The following is a 22,130-nucleotide window of genomic DNA, read 5'->3' as shown; positions in this document are numbered from 1 at the left end:
TAAATACTTAGAGAAGAAAATGACAGTTTCCATGCTTGGTTTAATGCCTCACTGTCACCAACAGCTTGCGATTCTCAAGTTTTGAAGAGGACTCTTTGCAGCTTCATTTTGCTCTGGGCCCTGTGGATGATGTAGCTGGTCCAATTTGTAGTGTGGTTTCTCTTTTTCTTACCTTCTTTTTTTTTTTTTTTTTTTTTTTCAATTTATTTTTTTAAGTACTGGGATTTAACCAGGGGCATTTGGCCACTGAGCCACATCCCCAGATCTTTTTTGTTTTTATTTTGAGAAAGGGCCTCACTAAGTTGCTTTAGGGCCTTGCTCAGTTGCTGAGGCTGCCTGTGAACTTTTGATCCTCCCGCCTCAGCCTACCAAGTCAGGAGAATTACAGACATGTGCCACCATGCTTGCTAGTTTGGGTTTTTCAAATAAACTTTGGGTAAATGAGCAAATGTCATTTTCAAAAGGAATGTTAAAACTACGGAGAACTTCCAAGCTACTTCTACACACACACACACACACACACACACACACACAAGAAAATGACAAAGTGAAAAATAATAGATGTATAAAAACTATGACAGATATTTAAGGACTCTTCATCAACACCAACATTCAGTATTAATTCCAAATTCCAAAGGCATTTGGAGTTATATTTTGGTCTTGAAATTAAAGAAAATAAATAGCTTTATAAATACTTTATATGTGTGAAACCAAATCTTATGAACAACTCGAGTTATTATTAAACCAGTACTGAAGATTAACATCTGCCACAATGTACCCTCTACCATGCGGCCAGCGCAATGGTTTCATTAATGAGGTTCTTGGCATAAAAGTTAGCTAGCAGAGATCGAAATAAACACACAGACTCAGTTACCTTTTTCTATGACCAGGTCCGAGACGGCTCCCCTCTCTGGTTCCCTCCTCTAACCGCCCGGCAGGGCAGCAAGAATTACTCAGGGCTAGCAGGAGAGAGAGAGCAAGCACGCCAAGGAGTAGCCTTTTATTGGGGAGCAAGAAACTCAGGGGATAATTCCATCCAATGAAGGTTGAAGGGGGGGCCGCACTCCAAGGTCAGGGTCAGTTACACCCCCACACGGACAGGTTCTCTCAACAGGAGAGGGCCGGGAAAGCTCCGACACACAGCCAGAGCGCCTCAGACCCTGACCAGGAGTCACCCAGTTACGTGTGAGAATGGTTCCCGACAGTACCCACTGATTCCAAGTGGAAATTTAGCTAAGAACATCTAGGCCAGAAGTTCTCAGGTTTAAAAAGCCCTTCATTAATGTCTTTGATGGTAAGAAAAAGTAGAGAGAACATTTTCAAGATTCAGTCTGAATGCTTCTATGGCTAAAAACCAGATTAAATTTATCTCCTATAAGATAAAATCTTAATCAAGGACTCATATGAAACCATCTTCCAAAACAAGTACTTACATTCAAAACTGATATTAGTTTTATTTTGTCTGTAAACATTATGTCTCCCGAAGTTGTGAACATAAAAATTTCTCAAATTTACATTCAAAGCCACAGAACATGAGAAAGTGGAAGTGTTGGCAAAAAAGTTCCCAACAGCTTTCCAAACATTTTTCCATAGTTGCAATATAGTGTATACTATCCCTCAGGCAGTAAGACAAACTTCCCAAGTTGACAAGTAAATTGTCTATTTAAATATAAATTGTTCCATTAAACAACCCATGGCATGTAAAAACATGCCTCTGTGTAAATGCTATATATTAACTTGTCATATTACATCTGACAATAAGAACCCCAATTAATTTACATCATTAGTTTCCTTAACATTCTCTTAATGTTTTTATTTTCTGTACCCTAAGCAAACATAGCAAAATAAATAATGGTCATAAAGCAATTAGTTGAACCATTAAAAAAATATTTAATTGGTTGCTAGACCATCAAAAGGACCTTAAATTCTTTTACAAATAGGAAAGTTCAAAACTTAAGTCTAATTGTTTTTACTACCTATAGCTACATAGCATATGAACAAAATCTATGTTAACTAAAAACTCACAACAAATAAAGCAATAAATTATTAGTACCATCAATGCTGAGTACATTTAGCTTCCTTATTTTAACAGTCTATAGTTTGGGCTATAATCATTTATCTCATAAGCCATTTAGGTACCTCTATAGTAAATGAAAATTTTATTTCATATCCATTAAATTCATGTTCTTTAGAAAGGTAGTTTATATTAACTAAAGGCCAACAATTGGGGAGATCAGCAATTCCCTTTCTCTGTTTTGTTGCCTTCTGATTTAGCATTCATTTGCACAGAAACTTCCATAAATTATATACTCTGTATCACACAGAGTTTTTTTATTGTCAAAAAAGATCAACAAAGTCAGACAGGCTAAAAAAAATTAGAAAAATACATTTTACTCTTGTAGAAAACATGTTTCATCTTACTTGACTATAGGCAATACCTTGAAAATAAAATAAAGTTTGAGTCTGGGGAAAGATAAGACAAAAGGGACTGTAACAGAGCTAGGCAGCAACTTTATGTACATCTTTTTGGGGTTCTGCTTAGAAGATTTCCTTTTTGTCTTATATACGAGGTTTCCTTAATAGTAAATTCCTTTAGGTTAAAGTAGGAGATTATTTCCATTTGAGGTGTATGTTACTCTAGAATGACCTGTGTACAAGTTAGAGAAACCCATACAAGCTATCCCACTCCTCAGTCTATACCCAAAGGACTTAAAATCAACACACTACAGTTATGCAGCCACCTCAATGTTTATAGCAGCTCAATTCACAATAGCTAAACTGCGAAAACAGCCTAAATGGCCTTCAATAGATGAATAGATAAATAATCTATGGTATCTATACACAATGGAATATTACTCAGCCTTAAAGCATAATAAAATTATGGCATTTTGGGGTATTAAATGGACAGAGTTAGAGAATATCATGCTAAGTGAAGTAAGCCAATCCCAAAGAATCAAAGGCCAATGTTTTCTCTGATAAGTAGATGCTGATCTATAAGGGGGCAGGGGTGATGGGAAGAATGGAGGAACTTGGGACTGAGCAGAGGGGAGGGTGGGCATGGAAGGGGGTGTGGGGTGGTAGTGGAATGAGATGGACATTATTACCCCTATGTATGGGTATAACTGCACAAATGGTGTGACTCTGCATCATATACAACCAGAGAAATGAAAAGTTGTGCTCCATTTGTGTAAAAAATAATTTTAAAAAGTAAAAAATAATAATAATAATGGACAGGAAGAGGGTACATATGAAATTCAAAATTCTGAAGTAAGAGGAGCTCCTTAAAACCAAAACAAGAAAGCTTTTAGGGCAAACAAATAACACTACATCACACAGCAACCAATAATGGCACATTGTGATCATAATAGTTATTTCTCCTTTTCCCTTAAATTCCTAGTTTCTATTTATTGCCCCTACCACCCAAACACACACATATACATACTTCTCCCTCATCCTGGCAAATCTTTGCTCTGAAAGATGAACTCAAAAGTTAATTATCCTCTGCAGGCCTTCCTTTTTCCATTTCCCACACATAATTCATTATATCTTAATATTTAACATGTAATATTAGTGTCTTCACATTCTCCTTGTACTATAAACTAGGACGTGACTTCTCTGAGAACATCATAGTCATCTCTGAACCCTCTCTATGCCTAAGAACATAAAACTCATTATGTTAAAAATTCATTTATAAAATAAATTCCTAAATATTAACACTTAGATTTATCAGGCTGCTGTCGCAATGTAGCAAGATCGAGGTTAACTAACAAACTGGTATTGTTGTAAGAAACCTATTTTAACTGATCAGGAGGACTTTTCTATAATTGTGAAATGCATTTTAAAAATGGAAATTTACCCAAAAAAAAACCCTGAAATCATTTTTTTATAAAACAATATTGCAAGATCAATGATTTATTTCCAAATGGAATTTAAGGATTAAGAATGAATTGCAGCTGGGAATGTAACTCAGTGGTAAGAGCACTTGCTTATCATTCAGGAGGCTTTGGGTTCCATCCCCAGCACCATTCTTCCCCCCAAAAAGAATGAACTGCAGGTTTCACTGGGGAGTGATGAGGAGAGAAACAATGAGTATTTTTTTGTTAACTGAACAAAAGCCTCTCCAGAGTACTTAGACCTCTCGCCTCCAGGAGACAATCAACAGGGAACCAAGGCCACAGTAAGAAATAGGGCCTACCTGCCCAATGAGTTTAGGGAACAACTGGGGAAACAGCCATATGCTAACATTATAACCATGACCACAATGAGGGCCCTTTCTGAAGTCAGATATATCAGTGTGGACTTCAGTGGTTAAGGAAGGCATCAGAGAAGAGGTAGAACCTGAACTAATTTTGAAAAGTGGTAAGATTTTTGATAGCTGGATGATGACACTGCATACATAAAATTGTGAAATAGTTCTAAAAGCAGAATTCAACAAGCCAAGGCAACTAGATTCCTCCCCTGGAGACTGTGGATCTATCCACAGAGCACTCACTAGAAGGTAATATCCCCAGGAAACTCATGACTGATCCAGGTATTACTTAAATGTTCTCTGAGGACACTAAAGTAAGTTCTTTAACAACAACGATATTCTTTAAAAGGTAGATTGACCAGATCAGCTTGTGAAAGATGAGCAAACATGCTAAAAACTTTCTTTTCTGTAAGACTCTACAGCTTCTAACATGAAAGTACACTGAATCTCTGAAAGAGTGATATAATACACTATATTTCTCAAACTTATTAGCTCAAGAACCTTCTTTAAAAGTAATACATGTTGGTTCACAGGACATAGTTCAGGAAGTGCAACTTGGAGGTACTGAAACCTGCCTGAGAGGATGGGCCTGGGTGTGAACTTGGTTCCATTACCTACATGACCTCAGGCTTGGCATTTCCCTTCCCTACACCATGAATTTCCTCATCTATAAAAAGTCAGAATACAAAATTGAGAATGTAAATATGCCTAGCCCAGGATATTGTAAGAGTTCAATCAAAGTTAAATTATTTGTATTTAATGCTCACTTTTCAGACTAGAATTTATATCCCCAACAAGTGGAAAATGATTGTACTGATCCATTGTACCACAATATATAAATATAAAAAAGTAAATAAAGTGTGTGTAAATGTATGGATTTAAAATATGATTTGAAAACAGAGAAAAAAAGAGCCTTATCACTGCCCAGGGAAATAAGTATAGCCCAACTACACAAAGACTAAAAGAAAGAACATCATTTTCAAATATTCCTAATCTGGAGGAAAAGGTTTAAGAAAATACTGAAGTAGTGAAAGTGAATTAATAGAACAAAAAAATTATTCTTCACAACACAGACACAATAGGAATAAGACTAACAAACAGATTAATAGAACAAGTATTTACTCAACCTCATAAATTAATCACAGGTCAATGACTTAGATTTCTTAATACTGATTCACTAAGCAAAAGTTTAAAAGTTTTAGAATATTAAGGGACCACAACTCAAAATTAAGTTGTAGACTATGATGGGTTGAAAAATAAGGGATAGAGTGTAAAATCAGAAACTTCCACAAAATAGTTGCTCTTCCAGTTTTATTGTCTGTCCCTCACATGGCTTCTGTTTTTCTTAAATTCATTGTAGGTTCAGTCCGAAAGCACCTGAAGTTTTAGCAATATAATGAACCATCTTATAAAAATCAGAATCACGCCTAAGTTTTTTAACGGGGAAGATTAAAAATAATTTTGCAAATTCATTGTTCATTACAAGAGCACAGAGTTTCTTCTTTTGGGCTGGGGATGTGGCTCAAGCGGTAGCGCGCTTGCCTGGCATGCGTGCAGCCCCGGTTCGATCCTCAGCACCACATACAAACAAAGACACTGTGTCCGCTGATAACTAAAAAATAATTATTAAAATTAAAATTCTCTCTCTCTCTTTAAAAAAAATTTTAAAAATAATTTATAAAAAGAGTTTCTTCTTTTTTTAACTAACGTCCGCTTTCATTAAACCATCTCCATGCAAAAATGATCAGACATTAAAAGAGATTACTTTACAAAAGTATATACCCTAAAAATAGTTCTACTAGGAAATAGAAGAGGCAATCCACAAAGCAGCATATATGCTGTGATCTATGTCTACATTGGGCCAGGAATATACTGAATAGTTAATGATAATTATCTCTGGATAGAATGGATTATAGGTGAGTTTTAGTTTCACACTTGCTTTCACTTTTTTATACTTTCTACAATAATCATAATTTATATTCTGAAAGAAGTTATTTTAAAACAAATAAAATGTAGTGTTTTCTTCTTTCCCCATTTTAGAACACTGGTTTAGTGAAGGATACAACTTTTAAGACAGAAGCCTTAAATCTAAGAGTAAACTTTCATTAACTGAATTACTTTCTTTCTTTTAAGTGTTCTTGAAACTATGTACAAATTATTATGCTTATTCAAGAAGAAAGAAAAAGAAGAAAGGGAGAAGAGCAAGTATAAAACTGCAAGTTAAATCCTGTAGTTAGCAGCTCTGGTAACTGTAACTAATGGAAGAATAAAAAAAAACATTGCTATGGAGATTTTATGTCTTCTAGGCAGGTAAGGGTGGAAAGGAAACTGAAGAGAAGGTAAATTGCTAGGCCAGGCTCATAAAACTAGTAACAGTGATTGCACCAGGATTTTAACTCATGTCAGAGTCCATGTGTACTTTAATTATATGATTGTCAGCTTCTATTTTTTAATCCATCAACTGCCAATTTGTCCTTGGGTAGCAACAGATTTTACAGTAAGAGAAACTAAATATGCATATAATTTCTCCAGGATATTTAGTATTCATGGGGATTAATATTCATGGTTATTGACCTAATTGTTTTAAAAAAGAAAAAAAAACACATGTATGTAGTTCATCTCACTGCACCCTATCAAATCCTTCTTAATCCCTAACCCCAATACAAATGAGTGGCCTACACCATGACTTTATATACCAAGACACCTCCTGCTTTTGGGTGGCACACACTTCTTTTCTTCCTATACCTGGGTGCTCATTTGTCCTGCCTTACCCCAAGCGCTAGTGTTACTAAAATCAAGTTGAATGTAACTTCCCTAGAAATCATTAGAATTAATTATGGGCATATTTGGGTTTTTCAAAATATGAATTTTTCACTGTCAGAGTGAGGCAGTGACAAGAAAATCATTAAAATCTGGTTGAAGTGTATGTAAATCAAAGAAGCACATCATAAGCCTGTGTAAAGAAAGTGAATTCATATGTTGAAAACCCTCAATAAAATAAATATTGGGGAAAAAAAGAAAATCACTAAAATATCACATTATTCCCAAATCATGAGATCACTCAATCTCTTGACCCAAAACAAAGTTTTTATCTCTTATTTGAGGAATACACAATTCCCTTAAGATAAACTACTATAGTCTACATACTGGCAAAACCAAGAAATTGGTAGGCTCCAAGGTTTACACAAGGAAATAAAAAACTTTCCCAGCAGCACAGATTTAACCTCCACTATTTCCTGGTAACCAGCTTATACTACAAAATTCCAAATTTAGTATTCTTGAGCTGTAGGTCCCTTTTGCTGAATATCCAATACATTTTAATTCATTGTTCTGACTGAGACAGGAAGCATTTAAGAGTATTTTAAAAATCATATATAGTAACTATAGTCTTATAAGATCAGGAATTTTTCTCAATGAAGTAACCATAGAAATGAAAATCCTCAATTAGCTTCCATATCCCAAAATGAATTTTTGCACTTTTTTCTTGAGACATTGATCTTCATTCCTATTAGGTTAAACCTCTAAAAAACATTGATCTTTCAAGATTTCAGGTGCCACTTAATGCATCATTCACTCTTTACACATATTTAAGGAGTACTGTATAGTGCTATATGCTTTCACAAAACAGTAAAGAGAATTCAACAAACCTAACTTCCTGGCGATGACAACAGTGATTTCTACTGATAATAAGCAAACTGAAACACAGCAAATTTCTCATGTATTTTGCTTCACCAAAAACTAGTTAAAACATGATAGTTTTTTTTTAACACATTTGGTGTCAGTCATCTATTACTGATGTGTTTTTAAATATACACATGTTATATCCTAAAGACAATTATGAATCAGTACTAATTCATGTATTTTAGAAATAAGTGCATGAAATATATACCTAAGTTAAAAGTACTAGAAACAAATAAGGCACTTGATTTAATAAGGCACTATTTTCTGACCTTTCTTACCATTTAAAAATGGTTATCATGGTTGGGTATGGTAGTGCATGCCTATAATCCCAATGACTTGGGAGGCTGAGGCAGGAGGATCACAAGTTTAACTAGTTCAGGAATTTAATGAGGTCCTAAGCAACTTAGTGAGAGCCTGTCTCAAAATAAAAAATAAAAACATTAAAAGGACTGGGATGTATTTCAGTGGTAAAGTTAAAAGAAAAAAAAGTAGTAGTAGTAGTAGTAGTAGTAGTCAGCAGGTAAAATTATGACAAATGAACCAATGCTTATAGTTCACTGACAAGGTAGTGGGATAGAGAGAAGTTCATTAAAACTTACATGATCAACTTTCGGAATACTAATATTTCAAAATACAACCATTCTAATTTTTTTTTTGGTGGGGGGAATATTATCAGGAGCATGGTCTGCTTAGTAATTTAAATTTGATTTGATTTTCACCACTTGATATATATGACAGTCTTAAATAAAGCCCCTGTCAACCCAGGAAAATCTGCAGTCCATTGACAGAAAGAAGTCTCCTGCAAGTAAATCCCTAACCTTACCCCCATTATTAGTCAATCACTGGGGTCTTTAGCTTTCATCATTCTTCTCTGTCAAGATCTGTGGCATTTCACAGGATGAAACAGCCTGTTCAAGGCAGGTTTTTTTTTTTTCCTTTTTAGTGAGACATGAGAGAAGCAAGGAGGTATATACAGACCAGACAGCAAAAAAACTTTTTTAAAGGTTCATTATCTCTATAATTTTAGAAATGAAATTTCATTTTCTCATCAGTACTGTCTCATCATGAGAGTTATCCAGTTTATAATCTTTAATTAAAAACAATTGGGTAAAAAAAGACAAATGCAATCGGATATATTCAGAAAATGCAACTTCTCTAGTGTGAGAATTTTAAGCAACCCACTAGGCTACTCACTTTGAGGCAACATGCTGTGTATCCAAATGGTAGATATATTTTATTGAAAATATAGATAGAAAAATCTATTGCTGACATTTGACACTAAAGGAATCATTCTTACAATTAGTACCCAGCGGGACCCAAAGAAACTAACCTACCACCAGTTCAACAAATTCCAAGCCTCATAATCAGGAAAAGAAATCCTCTGTCCCAAAGGAGGAAAAGAAAAAAGAAATGACTAAATAGATTGAAGTTATTTCCACAAAGAATTGAAGGAACAGTAGAAAAGATATCTTACTTCATTAGTAATCAAAAAATCAAAAAAAGACACTGAATAAATATGTAAATATGTATTATTATCTTTGTGAATACCTTAAGTTCTGATTTTCTATATTTAAAAAGCATTTATTCCTTAATTGTTACTTATAATAACTTCCTTTTACTCTTCCTGCATTTTAACAGCCTTTATAAGCCATAAATCATTACATAAGACATGTTTACTTTTAAACAAAGTACCTGTTATTTAAGCTAAATAAGTAGACACAAATCGGAATAAATGTTTCAAGCCATTCACTTTATCTGACAGGATTATTGCCAAAGTATAACAAAGATTTTAACATTTACATTTTGCTTAGTGTTACTGGGTAATTGAGCAGAGGTCAAGAATAGTAACTGTCTCTTATGAAACATAACTGTACCAGATGAAACTATTCATTAGACTCTGGCTGCTATTTTCTTGAACTGGTACAGGCTGCTCAAACAAGAGTAGTTGGCATTAGTCTGTGGCAGTAATTAATAGAAAATAAAGTGAAGCTACATTCATTAACACATCTTCCCATTTTCATATAGGAATCTGGGAATAAATAATCTGAGAATAATCTTGTAGTACATATGGATTTTGACCAATACTTCAGATGATGCTAGCAATTCTCAAGCTATGAAGACAGCAGGACTAGGGAAGAGGTATGGCATTTTTGGCTCAATTAAGATTTGCAGATTGATATCACTCTTCAAAATTTTACTGCGCTTTCAAGTACCCTACATTTATTTTAAGATAAAAGCGTTTGTTATATGTGCCATGATTTAATGTCTAAATGTTAACTATAAGAAAAAGAGTAAATTATTTTAATTCATACCAAAAGAATGTATTTCTCTAAAATATTGAGGTATTTAGAAATCATCCTCTTTTAACATACTGTCAGAATACAAAAATTTTAGAAAATTATTTGCTAAAGCATTTTTTTTTCTTTACCACTATGATCTCTCTAATCTGTAAGCAACTTTATTTTAATTGCCCACCACAGGAAAAACATTCTTTTCCAATCTCCCGTGACTGATATTAGACTTAGAACTTCCTGAGGCCATCACAGGAAGCAATAGTTAATGAAACTGCACACCTATATTTCCTTATTCTAGCACTCCTTTGCTTATATGTTAAAATACAATTATCTATTTCAAGTGATTACGATTTTCAATGTTGACATCAATCTTTTAGTTTAAAAAACTAAACATCTACTATAAGAGAAAATCTGCATGTATAAATTAGTAAGATTTTAGTCATTTCTATTTTATTACTCTAAAAAGCTCTTTGTAGTCATTTATTCTGTCATTATTTGAGAACATATTTGCCAAAAGTCTGATGGATTTTTTATTTATCTTAAATCATCCTGGTAAGAATTAGTAGACTTTTAAACAGGAGGTTTAAAAAGCTTTCTTTCAAAAGATGCAAAACCTTGCAAACAGATTGTAAAGGAAATAAACACTAACACTTTCACAACACATCTTGCCACATCAAAGATTAAATGGATTAGTTAAGACATATGATGATCAAATTATCTAATAAGAACTGCATGGAAAAATACTAAATTTTGAAGGAGAAAAATCTGTCAGGGGTGGGGGTATTTAAGTCATCCTAAATACGTATACTTAAAACCTATGCCTAATAAGACAAATGTTTTAGGACATGCCTATGCCAGGTTTTGAAATTGCTATACAAAGCATTCTTCTTTTATAGGTACATGGGCTGCTATTAACAAAGAACTCTAGTATAGTATAACATATTGCTAGGTAAGTTTTTCTAGGTAAATAATTTCCCTCACAAATATGTATTTTTCATAGTAGCATTAACAATCAAGCAAATAAAATCCCTTAATTGATTTGACCTCACTAGATTGTTCACAGAATCATTTTTAAGATATTTCCACAACTGACTATAAACTATACATCTATCCAGAATTAGAATCTCCTTGCCATGTTCTTCTCTTCCCATATCCTGTACTTGAACATCTTTACCCAGTTACCTGTGATATATTATGGCAACATGACAACTGCATGATTTACTTAATTATACTGATAGCTCATGCAAGGATTATGAGGTCATATTATTTTTTGCAACAATAGATGTTACTAAAAATGTATGTGAACAATTTACTTCAACAGATGTGCAATTGTAAGTCTTGATAAATAAAGAACTTCCAGAGGACTCCAAACAAAACTTTATTTTCTCAATGTCCAGCTGTACCTTACTGTCCTTTTTTTCAATTTAGCCTTTCTAAGGCATATATTTTTTAAAATGTCACAAAATTATGAAGGTATTACTCTCATGTTATGACATCACTTCTCTTAAGGGTTTATCCTTAAAATTCTATAAACTGTTCGAAAGTGACTTCCATATTACATTAAGAATCTGAGACTGGTTAATAAGCAGAGTTAATAGGTTTTGTTTGTTTGTTTGTTTTTAGTGTTAAGTAGTTTTATTTTACAGTGCTTCTCATTTTTTATGTACATTTTTTTATTTATATGACAGCAGAATGCATTACAATTCTTTTAAATATACAGAGCACAAGTTTTCATATCTTTGGTTGTATACATAGTATATTCACACCACTTTGTGTCTTCATACATTTACTTTTAAATCAAGCATTCCAGCTGGAAAAGGGGGTAGGTATCAGTTGTAAAAGCTACTTGCAAACCTTGCTCACAATAAAAAGAATATCTTTTCATAGATGGGTTGGGTTTCTTGTTTGTTTTGGTTTAGGTTTTTATTAAAAGGAAAATCCAAAGTCAAAGGAGAATATAGTTTAATAAACAGAAATGTTACACATCTATCTTCTCATATGAATGACCAAAAAAAGATTTGACAGTTTCTCAGTTAATGCCTACTTAGTTAATACCAAGTTGTAATACACATTACCAAGGAATATACAGTTTTCACAGTAACTCAATACGGTAAGCACTAAGGTATATTATAAAATAATTTCATAAAAGAACAAGATATGCTAAAATTACACCCAAGCCAGATAATCATTAAGCACATTAAATTTGCTATTGAAGGAGTACCATTTCCCTTGAGGCCCAAACATATTTCTCAACTCAGGGAATGGATAAAAAATTAAAGATTAAAAAATGATTAGGTCATCTATTCTATCCTCATACAGAATGGTTCCCGATAGTATGTAATTTAATTTTAATTCATCCAGTTTAAAATATTCTTGGTAATAACAAATTCCAATTGCTTTGCTTAGAAGCCTATTAGCAGACTAGTTGATATTGATATAATACTGCCGTTAATTGTACCTTCTAGATTTGAGAAACCAGGCTGCTCTGCTGCAATCCTATAAACTTAATTAGATAATGCAAGTTAATTTTTTCCTCAAGTTTCAGTGTACCAGTTCTTATATTCAGTGAACTGAATCAGGTCTCCCTGTTGGCATGTTTAAATGCTTCTCAGGAGCAACATTTAAAAATGCTATGAAGGCTAGGGAGCTTAGAAGGGAATTTATAATGAAGCAGAACTGGGAACATTTCTCATTTTGAAACATTCAGATTCTTCTCAAATGAAGTATCTGAAATTTAGTTCTTCTTTCTCCAAAACGATTTAAGCCCTGAGTAGTTGCAGTTCAAGTTGCTTCAGTCTTGCTTTCAAGATCACAGGGCTGAACTAGAATTAAACGGTATCCTTCATTTTTAAAAATTTACTGCTTAAATGCTGAGCATACAAATTTGCTATCCTGTTTTTTTTCTTTAAAACACATCAAATTAATGTATAAAAATTACATTATTTATGCAATATTCCCAAGAATATTAGGTAATTTGTACACACACACACACACACACATACAATTGGGTAGCAGGAAGCGGACAGCCCATCAAATTACGGTAAAAGATATAAGCCAAAATGGGTTAAGTTCTGCCTTGATTGTTACAATTCTCTAATAAAACTTTTTCTCTATTTGTATTCTTTCCATAGTGAAGATGATTGTTCATAACCTGAACTTCTTTCTCATCTAAGCCTGTTTCTCTGGGTCATAATATTTACTGAATTCCACTAACAATGCTCCCTCTCCAGGTCAAAGTACTACTGGTTAGTTCAGCAGAAGATAACATTTCCAGTCACTTGCTGCATCATATCTTAACTGGCTCCTTCTTAATATTGCAGTATTTGAATGGGTGATGGCCCTTTCCTATATGCCTACAGGGTAATAATATTCAGCTGTGTTCCTTCTAAAAGCATTCCTACCATTCTTTTCTCCTTTCCTCTCAGGAATCCTCTTCCTAACTGCTAATCTGGGCAATTCTATCTTTTTCTCCCTGTATTCAGTTTCTGGGTCCTTCTACTAGTATAGACTTCATTATATTACAGGGATAATTATCTCCACACAGAAATCTAGCCTGCACTTATTTCCAGAGTTTTCTTTATAGTCCAGCTCTGACCAGTCATACCATTCAAAGTCTTTTATGGCTCAGATTCTATTTTTCTTTTTAGGGTCTTCTCTTCTTCCCCTCCCCTACTCAATCTACCAGTCATATAGTCCCCAGGACTGGCCATAATGTTTCATGACATAGCAATATGGCATGCTGCTCCTCTGTCCTCACATCTTCAGCATGTCCTTTTCTAAGACAAGCTTTCTAATGGCACCCTGCCCCATAAAACTAGATGATAGCTTTCTTTTGTGATTTCATGGGTCCCAATGGATTTAGCTTACACAGTCTTGGCTTATCCACTGAAATTGTGTATTTGCATGTCTGGCCCATAAACCAGGTGCCAAAAAGTTTATTACTCATTTTGTTTATCTAGGACCAAACAGAGTAAGTAAAATGACCATATAATTTACCATGCAACCCATCCACTGTTGAGAGAAAGGATTGTAATGGCTAAAGGACAATGAGTGTAAACTAAAATAAATAACAACCCTAATAACACACTACAGGCCTTACACTTCCCATCATCTGAGTCCTGACTACATTCCTCCAGCTATACTGGCCTTCCTTCTATTTCTCAAACACTCCAGCCTCGTTCCATCCTCAAGGATTCTGCATTTCTGTTTCCTCTGCCTGGAATGCTCTTCCCTTAGATTTATATATTTATATACTCATTCTTTAGGCTTAAGCTCAGTTGTAATCTTCCTTCCACTGAGTGATCTTCTCTGCCCCCATTTCCTTCATATTCCCTTGAATTGTCTTCACAGTGTTTATCTGAAATTATCCTGCTATTGTCTTCACATATGTACTCCATATGAACTTGTCCATGTTGTTTAAATCCATAATACAGAGTCAGAGAACACAGATGTAAAGTTAGAACACTTGAAATTGAACCCTGGCTCTACTGCTTTCTTTGACCTCAGACAAAGATTTTACTTCTCCCTACCTATGCCACCTCATCTATAAAGTAAGGATTATACAGATTTGCATTAGAAGGCATTTGTTACAATTAAACAACATAATGCATGTAGAATATTTACCTGGTCCAAAGTAAGCATCCAATATATGTAAGCAATTGTTGTTGTTATTATTTACTACCTTAGAGCATCTCCAATACCAAGAGCAATGTCCACTCAGTGGACATTCGACATATATCTGAAATATTTGTTAAGTGAATGATTAAGAGTTGATAAGTGGGCTGGGGATGTGGCTCGGGCGGTAGAGCGTAAGCCTGGCGTGCGTGCGGCCAGGGTTCGATCCTCAGCACCGCATACAGACAAAGATGTTGTGTCTGCCAAAAACTAAAAAATAAATATTAAAAATTCTCTCTCTCTCTCTCTCACCTCTCTCTTAAAAAAAAAAAAAAAAGAGATGATAAGTAAATGAATGCTACCAATTCCTCAACCCTACTTCAAAAGCCTCTAGAAAGATACTGCTAAATTAATGAAACCATAACTCAGTTCATTAGCCTACCATTTAATTCCTTTCAAACACAGCCCAAATTTAACTTTCCAATCTTTTTTTATTGGTGCATCTCAATTGTACAGAATGCCGATTTTCACTGAGGTACATTCACCCAAATAAAAAAAAAAATTATTCCACCATTTTTCATCAGTAAAACTGGACTTCTTTCTGGTTTCACTATATTCCTTTTGTTTAGAATGTTTTTCCTTGTAATTCTACCTGGCTAAATCCCACTGACATTCCTGGTATAGCTAAATTCTATGCTCTTTTTTTGTTCTCCCTCTCAACATCCACCTCCTACAGCTCTGTAAGAAGCTTCTTTTTATGACTAACATTCCCACAGTTTATCTCTCTTAAGGAATCTGAGCCTAAGTCCTTGATTTTTTTGCATCTCCAGGACCCAGCCCAGTGCCTCACAGTAAAAAAGATCTCAACACATTATTTTGAGTGAATAGAAGTTTCAAGGTAGGGGAATGGGAAAAAGCCTCTGTTGCTTTCATGCGTTCATTACCACACACCCCCCCACCACACACACACAAATTGCTATTATGGACACCTACTGTGGCTATTAGGTCAAGACTTGAATAACATCTTTATTAAGTCAAAACTTTCCACCTCCTCCACAATACACAATCTCCCATGCCTAGAGCAATGAAACTTATATTTTAGGGCCTGGGATCTAGCTCAGTGGGAGAGCACTTGCCAAGCATATATGAGGACCTAGGTTCAGTCACACACACACACACACACACACACACACACACACACAGAAAAAAAAAAAAAAAAAACCCTCTCTCCATACATACACACACACAATATTTGTTGAGTATCATATTATTTAAATATCAATGTATCATATTTAAATATCAATATATCTCCTAATACTTACAAAAATTGTCCACATTAATATATATTTCACCTTCTCACCCTTCCCCCTTTCCATCTTATATAAAACTATAAATCCTTCCTTTCACAGCCTTTTTCATTGAATTCTAGAAATTTTAAATTCTTGACTTAACGACTTTTCACATGGCAGATTGTACATTCAATCTTCAGGAATGTAGAAATCCACAGTGTACATATGAACAAACACAATTATCTAGTTTGAAGTTGAATAATTGCAACGGTTTTCCTATATTCAATAGCTTTTCAAATCTTGCTACCCAAATCCCCCCATCTTTTTTTTTTTTTTTTAAATAACTCGGAAGTTAGAATGTGTATATGTTCTGGTTACAAATGGTGCAAACTCAGAATTTTGCTTTCCATTCCTGAAGCTTACCTTTCACTTTCTCCAATTTATAACTGACTGGCCTAATGCAGCTTATACAGAAACCCAAATTGTATCCTTCGTCTTATTTCCCCTTCTACACAACTAACCTAAGTCACAAAATAGTGATCCAAATTCAACTGTTTTACAACAGTTCTCATTCTCTTTTCACTAATAACTGTGCACTTCCCAAATGGATATTTTAAACCTTTCTACTTATTGGTATGGCTGTTAATGAAACATATTCATGTGACACCTTTTATATTGCTACTGGATTAAGGAACAGAAAATTTATCCCCAGTAAAACATGAACATATGCAAATAGGGACTTTAACTCTAGATATTTTCAATGTTCTCCAGGGGACATGACTGAGGGGGAAATAAGGGGACAGGGAGCAGGCTGACCTTACTTAGACCCCTGTATGGGAGACTCTTTCAGAAAAACCAACAAATAAAAAGCAATTCCTAGGAAATCCACCAAACATTTTCAGTGTCTAGACATATAGGGAATACATAAATAGATGTACCTTATGTTTTTGACCAAAAATTTAATATGTACCTTCCACAAATTCAACACCAAGAACAGAAGGGAAGATATACCCTATGAGCAGGAAACATGAACTTTGCCTCCAAAGGGCTCATAGTCAGTGGTCTGAGGCCTTGTTTGGCTTATAGGACCATCGGGGAAGTAGGGAAGATTCTAATTCTCAATCCAGAAAATGCACATATACACAAAAATCTGCAATAATTTCAGGATGTCTATAAGTCCAGATTTCTTAGGCTTAGTGATATAGATTTATTATCAACATCAATATTATTATTACTAGAAATTTTGGACAGTGAAAAGTTGAGAACTGCAAAGAAAACAAAAAACATCCTGAGCCATGTAGACTGGAGAACTGAGAGAACAGTGGCCACTGAGGACATTACACTTTTGCTAAGTGATAGCTCTATCCCTAACAGTATAAATGGCATTTCCCTTTGAGATAAAATCTCATGGTCAAAGGAAGAATTTTTCAGGTTACAACTGATCATCACTGAGATAAAATTACTTTGGTAAGTTGAAACTAAACTGTGACAGGGTAGTGAATTTGGCCACTAGTCCTCATTTAAGCTATACCCCTTTCAAACCTAACCTCTTGGCCAAGCAGTAGTTGCTGAATCCTATCGTGTATGCTCTGAATTTACATGTCACTAATGGTTTGGCCAAAGCATCATTTGAATATACAGAGAATCATTATCATCATCTTCCCTAGGTAACAACTTAATGCTGCATTCACAAAATCTGACTATTCCAATAACTTAAGAAAACAGCGAAGAAAGCACGCGTACACACACAGATGTACCTTTTCAAAATCCAGGAATGGCTCTGTGAACTTAGGGGATCTAAATCCATGTCTGCAATATACATCCTTACCTTTGTGGTATCGTTACACCTATCTCCTCACCTTCCATGTTCCAACTACATCCATCTTCCAGTTCCTTCCTTCCCCTGCCTCAGGACCTGGTACATACTGCTATTTTCAGGAGTGTTCCATCCCCAGATCAACAACTGCTCTTCTTCAAATCTTCGGATTTCAACTCCAACTCATTTCTTCAGAAAACAGCTCCTCTGTTTTCTGGTCCCCTATGGTTTTCCTTCACAGCATGTAGCACAATTTTTATTTATATATTGTCGAGGCTAGATCAATGTGTTTTCTTCTCATTAGACTATAAGATCTCTGAGGTTAAAGACAAGGAATGTTTCCTTAACAATCAGCACCATACATGGTACACAGTAGAAACTCAAAAGTATTTGAATAAATCAAAGAAAAACAAAAACACAATATGATTGGGATAATAAGGTCATTTTTCTACATCATTCACCTCAAAGAAAGGACAAAAGATTCAGGTACAAGGATGGAGCTAAGAACATGTTTCTCTTGTCTTGACTCCACAGGTGGGAAATATTAAAGCAAAGAAATACTCCCTGTAATGAAGGAGCAGGTTGTAACAGACTTTAATGTTTGGAATAGTAATAATACAAAACAAAAAACTGCACAGGGTGGATGGAGCATAAAAAGCCTGATGGAACACAAACAGAACCTATATTTGGTAAACTGGATGTTCTAGCCAATCTCAGGACATTTAAAGAGATCCAAAACAATTCCAGATTAACATTAAAGAGAAGCAGGGTTCTCAAAATGAATTGGAAGTGTCTGCAATCATAATCACAGTAAATGAACTGCAAGGGAGAGAAGAAACTCAGGAATCAGCATCTGAGTACCTGGTCAGTCTTCCCTAATCAAGAAGATCTTCTAAGACTGGATTTCTTAAGCTCTTAGATTAGCTTTAATTAAAGAAATGCAATAGTCCCTCATTTACACTTTTCTGATTTATATGCTATACCTTAAATCACTTAGATTACTATTTGCCTGGAAAGTTAATAAAGAGTTTGCTTTCCTGATACCTAAGAATTCATTTTAATTTTAATTATGTTGGTAAATCTTAAATCTTGTAAATTACACAATTGCACTGGGTCCACTGACAAATTTCACTAAATAAGTTGAACCACAAAGATATCACCACCTCACTGTAATTAAAGGGGCACTATACTTTACTTACATATCAGCACTGATAAAATATCTCAAGAGATGGGAATGATGTTTCACCATCTCTTTAAGAAACTCATCATCTAAACTACAGGACATTCTAAACATGGCAATTTTGTCAGTTTTTCCTCAATTTCTCTTCCAGAAAACGAAGACTAACATTTCTAGCACTATGTAAAAGGCCATGTGATGATTTCAAATATTTACAGACAACTGCAAATATTCAGTTATCCTTTGTCAATAAATCCTCAGCAAAATTAGAAAAAGGTCACCATCACTCACTCCATGAGAGCCGCCAATACACTGCAAAGGAAAACGACACTTTTTATCATCAATTTAGATGACTTAGATGGGAATCCACTCCAGATAGTACAACAGGAGATTCCTCTGCAGTAAAAACTATCCAAATACTGAAATTTACAAATTAAGTCCTGACATAAACAAGGACTGATAAGGGAACCTCCTCCTAAGATTCTTACTCTTGAAAGGACTCCACAAGCCTTTTCACTCAACATCCTAACTTTCCAGAAGGAAAGTTAATAAGAAGATCACATGGATACAATGTTGATCGTTTTTGCAAAAGGCACTTTGCTAAAGACTCCGAAGGCTCCTCAGCCTGTCCGTGGCTCTGAACCACTGGCCGGGAGGAGGTGGGTATCCAAGTCTCAGGGGCGAGGTACTAGGTGCCTGCAACGGCTCACGGGAGGGAGGGGGCGAGTCAGGTTGGGGAACCAGAACGCTCTAGCCCCTACAATTGCTTGGTCAGTGCAGAAGCAGTGACCGCGGTCCCTTCCAAGCGGCGCGGCTCACGGTAACTAAAGTTCCGAGGCTCCTAGCTAAATCCTCAAAAGCCAGGGAGTGTCAAATCTAACACCCGCGCCTTGGGCGAAAGACAAATGCGTCCCAGAGGAGCTGCAGGGAGCTCCGCGCCCGGGCGCCACTCTGCGTCCGGCTCAGGGAGGAGGCAGGCAGCGCGGGGAACCGGGCGCCGACACAAGTTAGTTTTCCAGCCCGAGAAACACAGCTGCAGCCCGGGAAGAGGAACTGACTCCCAATCCCCGGGAAAGCACCAGCGCGCTGTCAGCTAAGGGGTTTCCCCAGGCGCCAGGGGTGGGGGACGCTGATCCGGGCGAGGACGCCCCTCCCCTCGTCCAGAGAAACGGGAGGAAACGCCGGTCCGGGGCGAGGCCTCGGCCGCACATCGCACCCGACTCCCGGCCACCGGAGTTGAGGTGGAGGCGGCGCTCTCCGTACTAGCCGGAGGCGGGGCGCCGTCGTCCTCCCACTCCCCGGCGGGCGGGCAGGTTGGGGGAGCACCGGGCTACGAGCACCCCCGGACGGGCGGTGGCGGGAGGGAAGGCTGGACCGCGGGGCCTGGTCCACCGGACCGCGGTGGTGGCGGCGGCATCTCGCCTTCCTCAGGCCTGCACGCGCCACAGGCCGCAGCCTGGACCAACCCCACGTCCCTCGGCTGCGACCGCGGTATTCGCGGCACCAGCGAGTTGGACGCCGAGCAGCCGCGGTCCCCCGGACCCAGCTCTCCTCCGATCCCACCCCGCAGTCCGGACGCGGAGAGCGTCCCCCGAGCCGCCGCCGCAGCGCGGGTGTCGGCGGCTGAGCCCGGGGCGGGGAAGCGCGGGAGGAAGGGGCGGCCAGGGGGCGGGCCGGCTGCGGCCAGAGGGGACCCGGTGCGTGGGGCTCGGCGCCCCCTTCGGCCGGCGCTGAGCCAGCACCACCTGCGGAGCTGCGGCGCCAACGCCGCGCCGCGACCCCGCCGCCCCCCGCTCCCGCCACACGCGCGCGCAAACAAAACAAGTTGCAGGTCGCAGCCGCCGGAGGGGGCCGGGCGGGTCACTCACCCTCATCCTGCTCAGCGGGCTCGGGTCGTCGGGCCGTGAGGAGAGGGAAGACCAGAGGACCACGAGCCCCAGGAAGCTTCCCACCACCAGCAAACTGCGTAAGATGAACCCAATCTTCAGCCTCATCTTCCTCCGGCGGCGAGAGACACACAGCCCGGCGCAGCCGCCGCCACAGCTCTCCCCTCCCTCCTTCCCCCTCCTCCGGCTCTCCTCCTCCTCCTCTTTCCCCCACCCCTAACGCTACGGCTGCCGCCCTCTCCGCTGTCTGCCCTCTCCTGCTCCAGCTCCGGAACTCCCCTCGGCTATACCTTCCCCCGGGCGCTTCCCTCCGCCCCCTCCCCGCAGCCCGCGGCTCGGACCGCGCTCGCCGCCACCTCCCCCTCCCCGCAGGCGGCCTCCGCAGAGCTCCGACCGGCCGGTGTGCCTCGCTCTCTTGGTTTCCTTTTTCTCTACCTGCCCTCTTCCAGATCCGCAGTCCCCTTCTCTCCACCTCCGAGCACACGAGCCCCCTTCCCAGTCCCTCCTTATTTTGTAACTAACTTAACACTTTCCCCAGGTCTGGTCCTTAGCCTTTGCCCTACAGCTCAGCTCCTTAAAGCTTCCAGATTGCCAAACTTTTATGGTAATTATGGACCATAACTCTGCCCTTAACACCCATGCCCTCCAGGATGCCGCGGACCTGCCCGAGCCCCCCCTGATTGCAGGAAGCAAACCAGGAAGTCGGAGCTACAGCTGCCGCAGCATCAGCTCCACGTGGCTGATTTATAGCTGGGAGGATTTTTTTTTCATATATATATATTGATCTTGCTTTTTCACACGGCTTCTAGGGGAGGTGGATTTGTAACCGAAAGGCTCAGGTGAGATGTGCAAATATCACTGAACTAGAGGAGCTCACTTGGAAAGCCAGTATTACTCTTGCCCTTGAGCTAATTAGAAGAAAGCCAAGCATCTTCTGCTAATAAGCAATGAATTCTTGATCTTAGACTTAGATTTCTACCCAGAGAAAACAATTTGTTTTTAAGACAATACTTACCCCGTATTGTTTCCTTCACACCTGATTTTTGCCTCTTGATGGAGTTTCCTTTTCTGTCCATGAGACCTGACGCCCTTGAAAGGATGTTGGTAATTACCAAGCCCCTTCT

The 22,130-nt window shown here is 37.8% G+C and overlaps 1 protein-coding gene across 2 annotated transcripts in view; it reads right to left on the bottom strand.

Annotated features, from left to right (window-relative positions):
* Positions 1-21,165, bottom strand: part of Galnt7 (polypeptide N-acetylgalactosaminyltransferase 7) — a 127,175-nt gene extending 106,010 nt beyond the window's left edge. For both annotated transcript variants that reach the window (XM_076852364.1, XM_076852363.1), the window contains exon 1: positions 20,989-21,165. In XM_076852364.1, the coding sequence (XP_076708479.1) occupies positions 20,989-21,114 (126 nt within the window). In that variant the 5' untranslated portion in view covers positions 21,115-21,165. The remainder of the gene's footprint in view (positions 1-20,988) is intronic.
* Positions 21,166-22,130: the final 965 nt, after the last annotated feature.

This window comes from Callospermophilus lateralis, chromosome 4, assembly GCF_048772815.1.
Source record: "Callospermophilus lateralis isolate mCalLat2 chromosome 4, mCalLat2.hap1, whole genome shotgun sequence".
In the NCBI taxonomy this organism is placed as follows: Eukaryota; Metazoa; Chordata; class Mammalia; order Rodentia; family Sciuridae; genus Callospermophilus; species Callospermophilus lateralis.
This window is presented reverse-complemented; position numbering and strand designations above follow the sequence as displayed.